Source organism: Gossypium raimondii, chromosome 1 (assembly GCF_025698545.1).
Source record: "Gossypium raimondii isolate GPD5lz chromosome 1, ASM2569854v1, whole genome shotgun sequence".
Classification (NCBI taxonomy): Eukaryota; Viridiplantae; Streptophyta; class Magnoliopsida; order Malvales; family Malvaceae; genus Gossypium; species Gossypium raimondii.
In genome coordinates, this window is record NC_068565.1 from 19,412,090 (window position 1) to 19,428,368 (window position 16,279).

The window sequence follows — 16,279 nt, forward strand, 5'->3', positions numbered from 1 at the left end:
TAAATATGATTATTTATTTGGGGTTGCATATGTGCAATTGATAATACACATATTGCGACGATTCTTTCACCAAATGAATAAATTCTTGAGATCGAACGAAAACGGGTCTCAACTTAAAACATTATGGTTAAATGTGATTTTAATTGATTGGTTATTATCTAATGACGTATAGGAAATATTATCTTGTTGATTTTGGACATCTTAAAAATGAAAGGTTTTTTTGAACCGTATAAAGGAGAAGGATATCATTTACTTTGACTTTAATAAATGTAGACTTATATCTGGTAAAGAAGAAGTATTCAGTCATGCACATTTATCAGTATGTAGTGTGATTGAGCAAACTATTGACATACTTAAAAAATGGACAATTTTAAGGGACATGCCAAGTTATAATTTTGAATAACAAAAGTTTATCGTTGTTCCTACAATGACGATACACAGTTTTACTCGAAAACATCGAGGTTTAGATAATGTAAATGTTATGAAATATGGAAATAATGATAGCGAATATGAGAAATATTACTAAGCCAAACGATATGCATGATGGTGAAAGTGATGATGATAGTGAATTCGACAATGCACTTGATTATGCAATAAAAGCTATAAGATGACATTACTTGTATTTTAATGAGTTCACTTTAATTTGAAAATATGATTATGTATTATTTTGTAATAATTAAATTGCATAGATGCATGGATCTAAAAATAATTGTTATTCTCAAACTAATAATAATTGTTATCATTATTATTTTGTTCAAAGTATTCGTTATAATATTAATAATACCAAATATATAATTTATATACTTAAATTAAATTACTTGAAAATATCACTTAAATTAACTAAGTTAATAATATTAACTAATTTCACAGTAATCGTTATTATCAAATTAAAGGGTGAGTTTGTATAGACGATGAGATGCAATGCGTTTAGCTTACTTTTGTCTCGCGTTACAATATTACTACAGTATCTAATTTCACTGCTATTTTACACTCACGTAACAATATTGCTACGGCATCTAATCTCACCGTCACTGTTATTTACGCACCATCCATTCAAACCCACCCTAACATCGTTCACAACATCATCCACTTAAAATTTACCAATCATACTTTTTGCACACTTCTGAACCATAAAGGCAATGCCAAAAGTTATTTAAGCTAGATTAAGAATCAACATTACAACTTGTATGTGGTTCCACTCTAAAAATAAGGATTTATTCATTAGCTTTGCACATCCCAAATGAGGCAGATGAAATAAAAGAATGTAACTCATGAACATGGATGCCACTTAAATGAAAAGCATGTCTTGCAATATCCACTTTGGTTCTCAAGTGAATTATAATATTATTAGTTCCCGATGAAATTACCACAAAAAACAGAGTTTCGGTAATCATCATTTGGGGTTAAAACAACAAAAGAAATGATAAGACCAACTCAGAAATACTGGTTGGGACTGTTTTATAGCCTGACCCTTATATTACCAAACATGTCTCAATAGCCCCAATTGTCATTGCGGATCTCATCATCGAATTTCTTTTTCAGTTCGGGATGTTTCTCAAAGTACTCATCTGCTGTCATGGTGCTGATCTTTTGCTGTTCAAATAAAGAAAAAAGAATAGAACAAAAATCAACAATTGCAACTACAATTACAATAAAGAGAAGATTCATTTGGGCAGTGTTTTGCAATTACCTTCAGTTCCTGAACGTCGGCAATTTCTTTCTCCAAACGCTCGGACTCTTTCAAAGATTTCTCCTCTGCTTCTTTCAATTCAACCAACTATTAACCACAAGTAATAACCAAATCAGATGATGAAAAAGAAAACCAAAACCACTGAGACAGGTAAAAGAGGATCAAGAATGCTGTTGATTCTCACCAATGCATCAAATTTCGGTTTGAATTGAGGAGTGACTGTGTCAACAAACTTGGGGATCTCTACGCCTGAAAGGAAGCATATAAAATGTGTAAAGATGAGAGTTAATAACTCAAAATGTAGATAAAATTAAAACAGATGAAATCGCAAACTCCCCACAGCTTCATCGAAACCACTCACACAATAAACCATGGATACCAAAAGTTGTAGCCAAGTGACAACCCGGTTAGACAAATTACTATAATCAAAGCAAAGAAATTACACTAAAGAGAGAGTTATACATTGTAACCAACCAATATGCCAAGTAAACAGTGAAAAGGAAGCAGCTCCATTTAACACAGTTAATTCCAAGAAGGTGCTCGAGGAACACCTTACCATAAAAAAAACCTGAAAATCATCTAGTTCATTGGTTGAGAAACATTGTTCTTTTCTTTTCTTTTCTTTTTTTTTGTAACAAATAAAGGTCTGAGTTAAAGTTTATTTTACATCAAACATCCAAAGCATAGGAGTAATGAGAATCATAGTTGTTCTATAGAAACTTTTACAGCGTTTTGGACAAGAATCAGGTTTATATACAACAAGAATCACGTTTATATACAATATTAAGAACTTTCCTATAAAAAAATATAACAATCGATGAACACAACATCCATATAGGCAATATGGCCATCGGAATATGTTTAACAAAGATAAAAAAATCCACAATCGAAGAATGGATGACAGAATTAAATTCCACACTTCACTAATTATTCCGAGACAATAAAAACAAAAAAGGAACATTGTAACTAGTCAAGGTGACCATATCATCATCCGAATCATAAAATTATCATCTCATAACAAGAAGCAGAGCTTAAACAAAAGTGAATTCAATTCACAAATCAAGGAAACTGCAACCATGTGAGGGCCTCAAACATGAGGCAAGCAGACCATTTTTATGCTTTTAGGAACCCTACAACAGATCTAAGAATAAAGGGGGCAACTAGGAAATAGTATAGAAAGAAAACCCAACCATGACAAAAAAAACTTACTCTCATAAGCCTCTTTGTACATATCCACCAATCGCGAGCCGATTCCTTTTCTATAATATTCCCAATCGATAGGCTCAGGTTCCTGCTTAACAGAATCAGATTATCACCAAGAAAGTTAATACAAGCATCAAATGAAAAATCACCCTTACTGACAAATAGAAGCTTCAAAAATGATTATTTATTTCAATAAATAACATTAATAAACCAAAAAAAGACTAAAACCCTAAAGATCTAATTATAGATTAACCCAATGGTCCTAAGTTATTAAAAAAAATGAGATGGGAGAGAATAGAAAACCCTAACCTGGCTGAACTTGGTCTGCAAAGTGGAGTTAACTTCATCGAAAGTGCGACGAAGAGTGGCGAACTCTTTGCGAGCCTCATCGGAGACCAAAAGCTTCGCCATCCCTTCCCAATCAATGCTCTTTCCTGCTTTGAAAGCCACATCCACTACTTTCTTTCCTGCTCCGCTCATTTTCTCGCACTTTCTCGCTTCCCAAACGTAATATTATTTTCTCCACAACTTTTTTGGAGATTGACTGATGAAGGCTGCTGCTTCTTGTTTAGGGAAATGAAATAATAATCTTAAATGGGAATTTTGATGCTTAATTGTGGACAAAATTGGAATTTTGAGAATTTTAAGATGGACAGGTTCGATCTACTTAGTTTGGGCTTAATCCAAATACCTCTGATCGGGCTTATGTGTCAACCAATTGGAAGTTTTGGACCGGGTTCATTAATTTATAAAACTCCTGTTTAAAACACACGCAAAAATATATATATATATATAAATATATATATATATAACTTTTTATATTATTAATATTTTAATAATTTCTCTATCATGCCTATCCAGCTTCGTATAAATTAAAAAAATTTAACTATTTATTTTATATGAAAAACCTTTCAATCATTATATATATATATATATTGACAATATTTTAAAATTGATAAGATGAAATATTGAATTGATTTTACATGCATGACAAGTATAAATATATTGATAAATTTAATAGTAGGATTGTTGAAATATTAATTGTATCAAAAATTATGAAAAAGTGTAAAATCACCGATGTAAGTAGATTCCTCTCTTGTGAAAAATTGTTTAAAAGGCGAACAATCTGCCATCAATCTGATAAGGTGGGCTCGACTTAGATTAAGCATGGATAAAAGGTTTTTTACCTCTAACAAATTTAACCTGACTCGAATTACTATTTATTAATGAAAATATATTTCATTTAAATTTAATTACAAAAATATTAAGAGTTTTTTTTAATTTTTTAAATTTCAAATGATATAATAGTTTGACAAAAAAAATTGTATAATGTTTTATTTTTAAATTTAATTCACGGGTTGAGCTAGTCCGATCCAAGTTCGATCTGGGCTTAAGCATGATATTAACACACTTTTTGTTTGCCTAAGCTCTGCCTGGCTCAAAATATAAGTTTAAAATTTTACCCAAAACCATCCATATTTTTAAAATTTTATATACTTTTTTATTTATTAAAATATTATATAAAATTATCTTAACATTTTTTAATGTTTATATTGTAGTAGTATTATATATTATTATAGATTTAATTTTGATGTGTTATACATGATATAATATATAAAAGTAATATAATATAAAATATTACAAACTTAAAAACAGGTTGGATCAACCTCAAGCCTTGAATGCTCAAGTCCAGTCCATATTTTAAACAGGCCTATTATTCTTGCACAAACCTTCTCAATATTTAGATAGGTCTTTAGGTCTAGATGAATAGCTCGACCCATAAATAGATTTACTTTAGAGTTGCTTATGTTCACGATGGGGAATTTACCAATAAAAGCCCTATTTTTTCAAAAATTACCGAAATGGGCCCATTATTTTATTATTTACCGGAATGGTCCAAATACCGCGAAATCGCGTCCACGTCAGCGCGATGTCAGTGCACGCGCCAGGAAATTGCGTCCGCGTGTGCACTGACATCGCGCTGACGTGGACTCGATTTCGCGGTTTTTTCCACGTTAGGTGTTTTTGGCTTTTAGGGTTTAGGGTTCAAGCTTTTTAGGGTTTTAGGGTCCTGGAAGAAATAATTTCGAGTTGACATTTCTGATAAAATAATATAAAATCGCTTCTAGCAGGATGGTATTTGAGAAGAATTTGTGAAATCGTGCCCTCGTGGACGCGCTTTTGCTACAGTAGGTCACGGAAGAAATAATTATTTTTTTGACGTTTTTGAGCAAATAGTATAAAATTGCTTCTAGCAGGATGCTATTTGAGAAGAATTTGTGAAATTGCGGCCACGTCAGCGCACTTTTGCTACAGTAGGTCTTTTAATCTATAATTTTTTTGACGTTTCTGAGCAAATAATATAAAATCGCTTATACCAGGATGCTATTTGGGAAGAATTTGTGAAATCGCGCCCTCGTGGAAGCGATTTTGCTACAGTAGCATGTTTGGGCTGAGGCTATAAATTAGGCAGAAAATGTTCTCAGAATGCATAAGTCACAGCAGAAATAATTTAGAGAGGCTAAGAAGGTTAGAGTTTCAAATATGAGTGAACGTATTAGTGCTGTTATTTACTACGATGGTGAGGTTTGCCACACCGAGAATGGTGTTATTTTTTTGTCAGAGAATACGGTGCGACTGGTTTTTAACCAGAACATAGATTTGACAGAACTTCGTCAAAGGATTAGGCGTAAAATTTTTGGAATGACGCCAATGAAAGTTTTGTCTATCACATATCGATTTTGTTCTTCTGTTGATCCGGTTACATGTGACTCGTTCGACATAAAAGGTGCTCGTAGCTTGGAGGCAATGGTGCAGACTCATCTTGCTAGTGGAACAGCTTATATTGAGTAATATGTACAATTTACATCACCAACTGATGTACCAACGATCGGTGTTCGAGATGTATACACCACCCCTGGCCGACACTCGGTCAACGGGTTACAAAATACGGAACAGCCCATGTTCGGTAGCGGTGTCGATTGCACCTCCCCTGCAAGACACTCTGTCGGTGGATGGGACATGTACGTCGGTGGCTCGATGTTTGATGCTGGAAATACGTACTGGGAGCGGCATCAAGTTCTAGCGGGTGGCAATCTACATTCAATTGGGGACGTTATCAAATGCCCAGAAGAAGGGATGATGTACTGCCTACGACGTCAACCGGTGAGGGGACCTCGTACACTGCAGATGATTGTGGGTTAGAAGATGACTCGGATGTGGATCCACCTCGAGAGCCCGGGCCGGATGGTGCAGAAGTTGGCTTATTTTCTGAACCAGAGCCTATTCCAACAGAGGTTGAAGATGCTGACAGGAGTTTAGATGAGGAAGAAAATCCACGATTCAGAGCATACTCACCTCTAGCCCACATGCATAATGTCGATCTGTCAGCAGATGATGCGTTAGAGTTTCCAGATCTACCACACCGGTTGCGTGATCGTACAAGTTCGGGGGGTAGATTTCGGTGAACTTGAAGTTGGTAATCAGTTTACCAACAAGGATAGTTCTATTGGTGCTTTGAAACAACATAGCATCAAAAATGGCGTTAACTACCACGTCGTTAAATCAAAATCTGATAAGTTTGAGGCGAAGTGTGCGGTGCAAGACGGCACATGTTCATGGAAAATCTACGCCTCGTTAAGGAAAAGGACAGGGTTGTGGGAGATAAAAAAGTACAAAGGTCCACATACATGCGCTGCAGGTACAGTATTGACTGTATCTGAATAATACTTTTATTATGCAATTATTAATTATTTAATGTACTCCCTTTGTAGGTGTTTCACAAGATCATCCGAAAATGGATCCAGCTATGTTAGCTAGCTTGATACTGCCCACGATAAAGGCAGATTCAGGACTTCAGTGCCGGTGTTAATTGCCAATATCCGTAGCCAAATGGGGTACATGCCCTCTTACCGCAAGGCTTGGATAGCTAAGCAAAAGGCGTTGGAAAAGATGCATAGTGGGTGGGACGCCTCATATAATGAAATATGGCAGTGGTGTCAGGTGCTAGAGAGATACGTCCTCGGTGCCATCACAAACCTTGAAACAGAACATGCGTACTACAACGGCCGATTGCTACGTGGATGCCAAGTGTTCAAACGCCTATTTTAGACCTTTAAGCAATGCCGAGACGCATTTCCATACTGCAAGTCGTTGGTACAAATTGACGGTACCTTCATGTTCGGTAGGTATACTCATCGGCTATTGCTTGCAGTGGCACAGGGTGGCGGTGGGAGAATTCTTCCAATTGCTTTTGCAATAACACCGTGGGAGTCGTCTGATGACTGGGATTTCTTTCTCTCTAGGTTAAGGTGGCATGTATGCCCCCAACCTGATATCTGTGTTATTTCAGATCGGGGCACCGATATACTAACTGCATTTGATCGAGAGAGAAGCTTATGGCAGCGCACACACCATAGATATTGCCTAAGACATGTTGCTTCGAACTACTACAGGCAATATCCATCTAAGAGCGAACGACGACAAGTGACCAACATGGGTATTTAGTCTATATCTGTGTTATTTCGTTTGTCAATTTGAATTAGTTTTATTGGTAGAAGTGGTATAAATTATTCGCTATGATATTATATTGGCAGGGTATGAAATAAATAAATATCGTTTTCACGAGATGTTGGCAATTTTACGATCCCAAAACGGCGAAGGGGCGGACTACCTTTGTAACATACGTTTGAGCAAAGGGCACAAGCATACGACGGCGCCTCACGATATGACCATATGACTTCGAACCTGGTAGAATGCATAAATTCTGTTCTTAAAGGAACGCGCCATCTACCGATAACATCGGTTGTGCGAGAGACATATTTTCGTTTGGCGGCGCTATTTCCAAAGCGAGCAGCAAGTTATGCAGGCCAGATGTAGGGAGGCCATGTATGGTGCAGTAAGGTAGTTCAAGAAATTAACAAGGTCAAGGCGAGGGCAAACACCATGCACACAGTGTGTCACGATCGAGACAATTTATGGTTTCGCGTGACTGAGTTTGACAGACCGCACCAAGGTGTTGTTAGCGGGCAATATCGTGTACACTTGCTAAATAGGACTTGTGTCTGTGAGATGTTTGATGCACTTCGGTATCCATGCGCTCATGTTATTGCAGCTTGTCAGAAACTCTGTCTGGATCCAATGAGTTATGTGGACGAAGTGTACAAATTAGAAAACATGTACAACGTATGGAGACGCGTTTTCCCACCGGTCCCAGATGAACATAAGTGGCCGCCCGTATCTCTTGCTCCTTTTAAGCTGTTACCGGATAGAGAATCATGTCGCAAACCAAAGGGTCGACCTTGCTCGACTAGAATACTTAACAATATGGATATCCGAGAAACAGCCAGCCAAACGAAGTTGTGCGGATGGTGTAGGAATCCAGGCCATACAAGTCGATCATGCCCTAATCGCAATAGTTGAATGTAATTGTAAAAAAATTAAGTTTGTGAAATTATTAATTGATAAATTGTATTAAGTCAAAAAATTGTATTAATGATTAGTAAAATTATCAAATTATATACAATTATTATTTGTTAGTACCAGTCAAAACATTTTTCCAAATCTAACATTATGTGAATGTAAAATTATTAAGTCAAAAATTGTATTAATGGTTAGTAAAATTATCAAATTATGTAAAATTATTATTTGTTAGTACCGGTCAAAACATTTTCCCAAATCTAACGATGACGTTAAGGTTAGGGTTTTAATTAAATTAGGTTAGGGTTAGGGTTTTTATTAAATTAGGTTAATGTTTTTATTTAAGGGTTTAGGACTTTTAATTAAATTAGGTTAGAGTTTTTAATTGAATTAGATTAGGGTTAGGGTTTTTATTTAAGGGTTTAGGGCTTTTAATTAAATTAGGTTAGGGTTTTTAATTAAGGGTTTAGGGTTTTTAATTGAATTAGGTTAGGGTTAGGGTTTTTATTTAAGGGTTTAGGGCTTTTAATTGAATTAGACTAGGGTTAGGGTTTTTTATTTAAGGGTTTAGGGCTTTTAATTAAATTTAGTTAGGGTTAGGGTTTTTAATTAAGAGTTTAGGGTTTTTAATTGAATTAGGTTAGGGTTAGGGTTTTTATTTAAGGGTTTAGGGCTTTTAATTAAATTAGATTAGGGTTAGGTTTTTATTTAAGGGTTTAGGGTTTTTAATTGAATTAGATTAGGGTTAGGGTTTTTATTTAAGGGTTTAAGGCTTTTAATTAAATTAGGTTAGGGTTAGGGTTATTGGTAGAAGGGTTTAGGGTTTTTAAATGAATTAGGTTAGGATTAGTGTTTTTAATTAAATTAGGTTAGGGCTTTTATTTAAGGGTTTAAGGCTTTTAATTAAATTAGGCTAGGGTTTTTAATTAAATTAGGTTAGGGTTTTTAATTAAGGGTTTTAAAGACAATTAGGCTAGGGTTTTTAATTATTATTACATCAAATAATATCAAAATAGCTCAACAAATTTATATTTTTTCACATATAATAATATCAAAATATTCAAAATATTTGTACAAAAAAATTAGGCTAGGCCATCAATGTCTATGACCGGGGGATTCAGTGCCACATGGCGGCCGTCGACGGTTGTTCTTCCTCCGGTGGGGATCCTGGTTCTTCTGGTTCGGCAGCTAGTTGTCGGACTTGGGACGATGATCCACCTTCAAAGAATAGTGTATGTGGATGTGTTTGCATTAGGAACGACGACGATGTTTGAAACTCATACGTTGGTGGGGATTGGTAAAAAGGAGAGCTCCCCGACGGCTCCCTTTGCGATCCCTCCTGGGCGGCTGGCCTATACATCGGCAGTCCGATCAGCATAACAGGAAATGGAGCTGAACCGGACATTTGGCTCCAACCTGCCATAGGACTCGGAAAATGATACATATAAGGGTTAGGGTACATATAAGGGCTAGGAAACGCACCTGACATCATCTGAAAAGGCGGTTGCGTGGGTATCATCGGTTCAACTACTGCGTCGGGTGGGGGCGTCGGTGCTCACGTTGGGCCTGGTGATTGCATGGTCGCTGATGATGAGCCGGGTGAATGTTTGGGCCTCGTTGAGGGGCTACCTTTGTCTTGTCATCTTGGATTTAGAGGCCCGCATCTTGCCCTTTCGACACGTATTTGCCGCTGCCTCTCCTCCGGCGTCAGTAAATACAGCTTGCCATAGATCCTAAACCATGACATGTATTCTAGAACGCACGATAACTCTGAAACGATGATTGGTTCCCGAGTAGGTAGATATTCATACCAATCTTCCCACATTTCCGTGTACTCAAACCAGTATCTCGGTCAATCCGTATTCAATTACCGAAGGTCGATTTTGTGTTGATCGTCAAACACCTCAGATCCACCAGAATCGGTTGTATACATCCAAACTGTCGTAGCACTCTGTCTGTCTGGTGCGGCTCCACGGTTGCGTAGTTGACCAACATGACTTTCACGTGCCAAGCTTGTGGATTTTGTAAAAACTCTTCCGGGGTTACTGCCCGAATTGCCGGATCCTCGTATGGTGTCCATTGAAATTATATGAACATGATAGAAATATTAGTTATATACATACATAATACTAAATACTAAATACTAAATATCAATCGAATAGCGAATGTATGGAAATATCTATTTGCAATAATACTTACTTCTGCTTCCGACCGTCGGTCCAATAGAAGCCGTATATCTTCAAGACAGGACGGTAATCGAGCATAACTTGCCGGATGGTTCCACGTAATTAAACAAATTTTTAGCATACTTTTATTTTTAAAAATCTACCTAATAATTGTAAAATGTAATATAATAAAATTTACCTCGTTATGAGTGGGAATGTATATGGGTGGTTCACTCGAGGACGTAGAAATGGAAACCGAAACCGTGCCCATGACTGCAGTAGTGACAGTCAACCTCCGATGTTTGCTCTCCTCGGTCGCGTCGCCGCGCACATCTCCCGATATAATGTTGCCAAGACGGCAGACCCCCAACTAAATTCACCGGCTGCTCTAAAATCAACCAGTTTTAGCAGCCATCTTAGATGTACGCGACTCCGTGACGTGTCGGGCATCAGATAACCTCCAATTAATTGAAGAATTTATGCCCGAACATATCGGATTCTTTCAATTTCGGTTGAATCTTCATTCGGATCAAGGAATGTGTCACGTAACCAGCCCATCTCGACCTTACCTCCCTCCATTTTCTCCGGAATAGCGCCCAAAAACTCGTAGCACACTGCCTCCTAATTGCTAGATTGGGCAGACCCGGTGACTGGGTGCCTGTCCACCAGCAATCCCAATTGCAGACTAACTTCTTCTAGAGTGATAGTGCACTCTCCACATGGAAGATGGAATGTGTGCGTCTCGGGTCTCCACCTCTCGATCTACGTACTGATCAGTTTCGGGTCCAACTTGCATCCCCAACCCACCGTCGCCACGTGCCAGAAACCCGCTTCCCGCAGGTAGTTCTCTACCAACGGTGATGGAGGAGCATGCATATTCCGGATATTGCATTCCAATACCCGATCTACAACCTTTTATAACAAATAATAAATTAATAATTATCTAAAAATGCATAAATAAAAAATTCTTAAATAATATTTAAAAATTAAATTTAATACTTACCATTGTCATTTGTTCCACCGATATGTGATGCCTATCAAGACGAGTCAATGATACGGCCATTGATGAAATCAGACAAATTTTTACGATTTATAAAAATATAAAAAAATTTTAAAATTATTTTAAAAAATAAAATTGAGAAGAAATTTAAATTAAATATGGATTTGAGAGAATTTTTGAAGGAAATTGAGAGGAAATTGAAATTAAATATAGATTTGAGAGAATTTTGGAAGGAAATTGAGAGAATTTTGGAAGGAATTTGAGAGGAAATATGAGAGAGGATTTGTTTGTGAAAAAATAAAAAGGGGTGAGGGTATTTATAATTTTTTTTGACCGTTGGGGGGGCAACGGTCAAATTTTTGACCGTTGAGCCTTTTTTCACGCTGGGTGACATTGCGTCCACGTCGTATGCAATTCTTGTCGACGTGGAAGTAAATCGCGTCGCGATCTTGTTGGCACGCACAGACATTCTTGTTGGCGACGGACGCGATGTCCCGACGCTGTAATCGACATCGCTACGACGTGGACGCGATTTCCCGGAAAAGGACCATTCCGGTAAATAATAAAATAATGAGCCCATTTCGGTAATTTTTGAAAAAATAAGACTTTTATTGGTAAATTGCCCGTTCACGATATCCTTTTTATTTTTATTTTGAGCTAAAAATGTTAAAAGTTTAAGGCTAAATGCTTAAGTTAGAATCTAACATTTTAAGAGTTGCTCATTTAAGGACTAAACCTTTCAAAATGATCATATAAAAACCTAACATTCACAAAAGTCTTTAAATAATAATTTTCATGCACTTCAATCCAATTTATAGTGAAAATTAAGTAAAGATGACATATCTAGAATAAAACACATAACTACTGCATAAAAAGAAAAAAAATAAAACATAATTTGAGACTTCAGATATGATAATTGAGAAACCATTTGGAAAGATTTGACATTCATTTGAGCATTTTATAAAAGATTAGACCATTATATGACCATTTTAAAAAATTTAACTTTACATGAGCAACCCCTAAAATGTTGAGCTCAATTTGAACATTTAGCCAATATTTAATAATTGTTGACTGAATTCAAAATAGTTTTCTTTTTATATCATACAATAATTTATCATTTTATAATTCTAAATGTGACTATGTCAACGAATTTAAAATGAATTAAAAAAGAAGATAATATTAAATTTCATAACTGCGTATAAAATATAACAAGAAAATCATAAATAAATTTGCATTTTACTCTATTTTTAGCTTATGACATTGTTCATGACTTTTACCAAATATATCTGGATACCTATACGTTTTCATCATTCATCATAATAGCATTCATTCCAAGATGATCCAAACTCGAAAAATCCAACTGTCAAATTTGATTAGACTCAAATTCGAAATGACCCAACTTCAACTAAAAAATAATCCAAACCTAATATTTTTTAAAATCAAAATGATCGACCCAAAACCAACCAGACCCACCCATAACGGTATTCTCCGCTTATTCACCATACTTATTGACGCATTGAAGCACCAACTTCGACGACTCCTAATCATCATCATCAGTAAGAACAAGTTACACGCAAAGACAGCATCAATGGCAGAACCCAATGCTGCCCCAAGTTCTAAGGACTTGGGTCATTCAGGGGATTTGTTGTCGATAAACTATCTTCCGTGAAACAAACATTCAATACGAAAAAATCCTCCACTGAACAAATAGACCCTAAATGCTAGCAATTGATTTCTGTCAGTAAGAAGAATACTTTCAATCATGTTATCTTGTGTCTTGAAACATGCAAAACTCATGATCACGGTATTGACAAAACAACCACAACAGGAAAATTACTGTTGGGAAATCGAAATATATGAAAGCCAAACTCAAACAAGAGGACTATGCTCACGATGAAAACCTCGTTACTGTCAAGAGTTTCGATTAAAAAATACAACACATCATGCAGAACATCTTGGATAAAGAAAAATCAAGAATTTGTCTCGTAAAAACTAACATATGAATTATATGAAATAAAATGATACCTGATGAAGAATTTTATTCTCCCGTAGACAAATAATAAGATGAAAATTATTATCCACCGACATCAAGGCTGATAAACCTCAGGAAGCTTGAGACCAACACTTGCAGCTGATTTTCCAAGTAATCTTTTCATTTCATCTGACCTATCAACCGCTATGTTGTATGAGAACAATAAGTCCTGCCAAATAAGTAGCAAAACCGGAAGCAAATCACATTCGTTTCTTTCGGGAAACTTCTTGCATTCAAAAGCACAAAAATGAAGCATTGGTAGGTAGCATGGATTGACACAAGTTACCATAGTCCATACAAGCAGCAAGAGAAAAAAAAAACAGGGACACTATAGCTATATTCCCATTAGAAAAACCAATGAACAAGCATCTTAAAGCCTTCTATTAATCCTTGGCCAAAAAGAAAGGCTTGTTTCAATCTTAGAAAAACCATGTCACATTCCCATAACATATCATCCAATATGTTTGGATATGGACATGAAGATATAGCCTTCCTAGAACCATCCGTAGAAAAAGTTTTTAAAAAATTGAATATACCTGTGTTAGGCACAAAACCAGATTCCAACACTCACACCAGAGTCCACAGTCTAACAAGCAACAGTCAATGCTAAACTAGGAGAAATAGACTCCTTTTGATTACTAGTTTTGCAGTTTAACTTTTATTTTATGAAAAATAAAGTTGTTGAGGATTAGACCCTCAAAAATTCAATATTGTCCCCGGTAGTTTTGTCTCCCAACTCAGCTGAGAGCCTTATAGCTTATGAGCTTGAGTCCAACTGTGAGCAAACTCTTCAATTTGTGCATGGTTTCATTCTGAAACGCTCTCACTCTATGAGGCCACCAAGGCTTTCGGCAAAGTCAAGAGACAACACCCCAACCGAAGACAATACTTGACTTGTGTGATGTATCCCTTGGACTCGTAGGGCTCTTGGCAGAGCCGAAGCGCATCAAAAAAAGCAAAGGGCATTTAAATATAAAAATAAACATCTTTGGATAATTAGAAGTAAAAAGATATCATCTTTTGTAACTAAGAAAATGCATAATATTACTTATATCAACAATTAGATGTTGTATAAACGTAGCAGACAAAATAAGATATGTGAATCTAAAACCAAAGCAATGAAACATAGCAATTACCTTGTGATGATGCACACTGTTAAGCAAATAAGTATAATCATTGGCAAGCTTAATTCTTTGAGCAACTAAAGAAGGGTCTGAAAGTTGACTGTTTTTCCTAAATTGCTCTGCTATATACTGGCTAAAATGCTTTTTATACTCTTCTTTTCCAATGTGGTTTTTCACTGCTTTAAGAAGGACACGATATACTTTGAATGCTTCCATAGCTTGTTGAGAACCCATTTTCAAGCCCTTTAATCTGAAAAGAAACAAGCAAAAGACTTTGCAATGTCAAAACTAAGCAATGTCGACACTAACTCTCTCTCTTAGGCATTTCATCGAACAGTATGCAGGTATCAATGTCTGATTGAAATCTAGTATTTACTAATTGTACTTTTAAAATAAACCCAGAATTAGAAATGTACTAAACTAAAGATTAAAGCGCAAAAACATGAAAGACAACCTATAATCAAGGTCCCAAGGTGATAACTGATGAGGGAGTTACCTTCTATTCGATGAGAGTTTTTCGGGGTTTTTTTTTTCCTGCTTTAATATTTATATTAGATTTGCAATTCTCGTTTGTTTGGTCTAATTTAGGTTTCAGTCCCTTTACTCTTTGCTCATTTAAAATTTAATCTCTATCCTTTTAATCTCGGAATTTTTTTGGCATAATGATATTTACCCCTTTTTTCACTTTGGTCCTAACTCTCAAAATTTAATCAAATTTCATTTTTCTAGATGGAAAAGTTGACTAAACCATAAAAATTTTAGCAAACTAACGTGACAACTCATGCCAGAATTCACATGTACTTCATAAAAATATTTAAAAAAATAAAAATTATTAAATAATTCAACAAATTTCCAATAGGTTATAATTTTTAAAAAAATATATATGTATGACATCAATGAAGTATATGTAAACTGCCATGCAAGAGCCACGTCGACTTCTCTAAAAATGTTAACAATTTAATAAAATTTTCCTTCCCAAACAAAGAAATTTGACTAAAATTTGAAACTTAAGGTTAAAGTAATAAAAAAATAGAACCCATTAGCAAAATGGATAAATGTTAGGAGCTAAATTTGTCGTTATGCAACAAAGCTCTCTAAAAAACTCTCACCAAAATTCTTTATCAAATCTCACACAACAGATATATCTATGAAATCTTTAAATAGTGTTACAAAGACCCATTAAATAGGCTAAATACGGAGTGTTAATAAAATTAAAATATCATAGATTAATCAGAGTTCAACTAGGAAAAGATTGCAGAGTTTAATTAGGAAAAGAAACCCGATATTTGTGGGAACACATTGAGACGTCGTCTCTGCTTCACTGTTTCAAACGTTGTCGCGTCGGACCTGTTTTGGGCCTTCTTCGGTTGCTCGTCGATTGTCTTTCTAATTACCTGCAAAAAGTTCGATACATGCAAGGCATACCCACCACGTAGGGTTTAAACCTTGGTATTTGGGTGCCAACAAAATGCCTTATTGCTTACTTATTTTGTTAGCAAAATTTAGTGTAAAATATATTTTAAATTAAACAAATTAGTGTAAAATATTTTAAATATTGTCAACATTAAAAGATAATTGTTAAAAATATATTTCATATTTAAAATTTACTAATGCACTTTTTGGTAAAGTGTTGAAAATTTCGATCAA

At 35.5% G+C, this 16,279-nt stretch overlaps 2 protein-coding genes across 3 annotated transcripts; both read right to left on the reverse strand.

Moving 5' to 3' along the window:
- Nucleotides 1–1,265: 1,265 nt before the first annotated feature.
- Nucleotides 1,266–3,464, reverse strand: LOC105785310 (ATP synthase subunit d, mitochondrial). The gene is made up of 5 exons (XM_012611353.2): nt 3,203–3,464; nt 2,900–2,981; nt 1,875–1,939; nt 1,691–1,777; nt 1,266–1,593 (listed from the first exon to the last, which is right to left on the reverse strand). Exons 1-5 carry the CDS (start codon nt 3,371–3,373, stop codon nt 1,492–1,494), a joined length of 507 nt encoding a protein of 168 aa, XP_012466807.1. The 5' UTR covers nt 3,374–3,464; the 3' UTR covers nt 1,266–1,491.
- A 9,881-nt stretch (nt 3,465–13,345) lies between these two features.
- Nucleotides 13,346–15,260, reverse strand: LOC105785311 (uncharacterized). Of its 2 annotated transcripts, none has more exons than XM_012611357.2 (3): nt 15,129–15,260; nt 14,645–14,882; nt 13,346–13,677 (listed from the first exon to the last, which is right to left on the reverse strand). In XM_012611357.2, the coding sequence occupies exons 2-3, from the start codon at nt 14,864–14,866 to the stop codon at nt 13,564–13,566; spliced, it is 336 nt and encodes a 111-aa protein (XP_012466811.1). In that variant the 5' UTR covers nt 14,867–14,882; nt 15,129–15,260; the 3' UTR covers nt 13,346–13,563. The 2 variants fall into 2 exon arrangements, with proteins under 2 accessions (XP_012466811.1, XP_012466810.1); XM_012611356.2 differs by having other exon boundaries at nt 15,087–15,165.
- Between the last annotated feature and the right edge of the window lie 1,019 nt (nt 15,261–16,279).

What these genes read in the sequence shown, in the direction of transcription:
- LOC105785311 (XM_012611357.2), bottom strand. Translation starts at nt 14,866, where the DNA reads ATGGGTTCTCAACAAGCTATGGAAGCATTCAAAGTATATCGTGTCCTT. An exon ending in ACAGTGTGCATCATCACAAG is followed by an intron (nt 13,678 to 14,644) that starts GTAATTGCTATG and finishes CTTATTTGGCAG; the next exon opens with GACTTATTGTTCTCATACAA.
- LOC105785310 (XM_012611353.2), bottom strand. Translation starts at nt 3,373, where the DNA reads ATGAGCGGAGCAGGAAAGAAAGTAGTGGATGTGGCTTTCAAAGCAGGA. An exon ending in GTACAAAGAGGCTTATGAGA is followed by an intron (nt 1,940 to 2,899) that starts GTAAGTTTTTTT and finishes GCTTCCTTTCAG; the next exon opens with GCGTAGAGATCCCCAAGTTT. An exon ending in CCGACGTTCAGGAACTGAAG is followed by an intron (nt 1,594 to 1,690) that starts GTAATTGCAAAA and finishes TTATTTGAACAG; the next exon opens with CAAAAGATCAGCACCATGAC.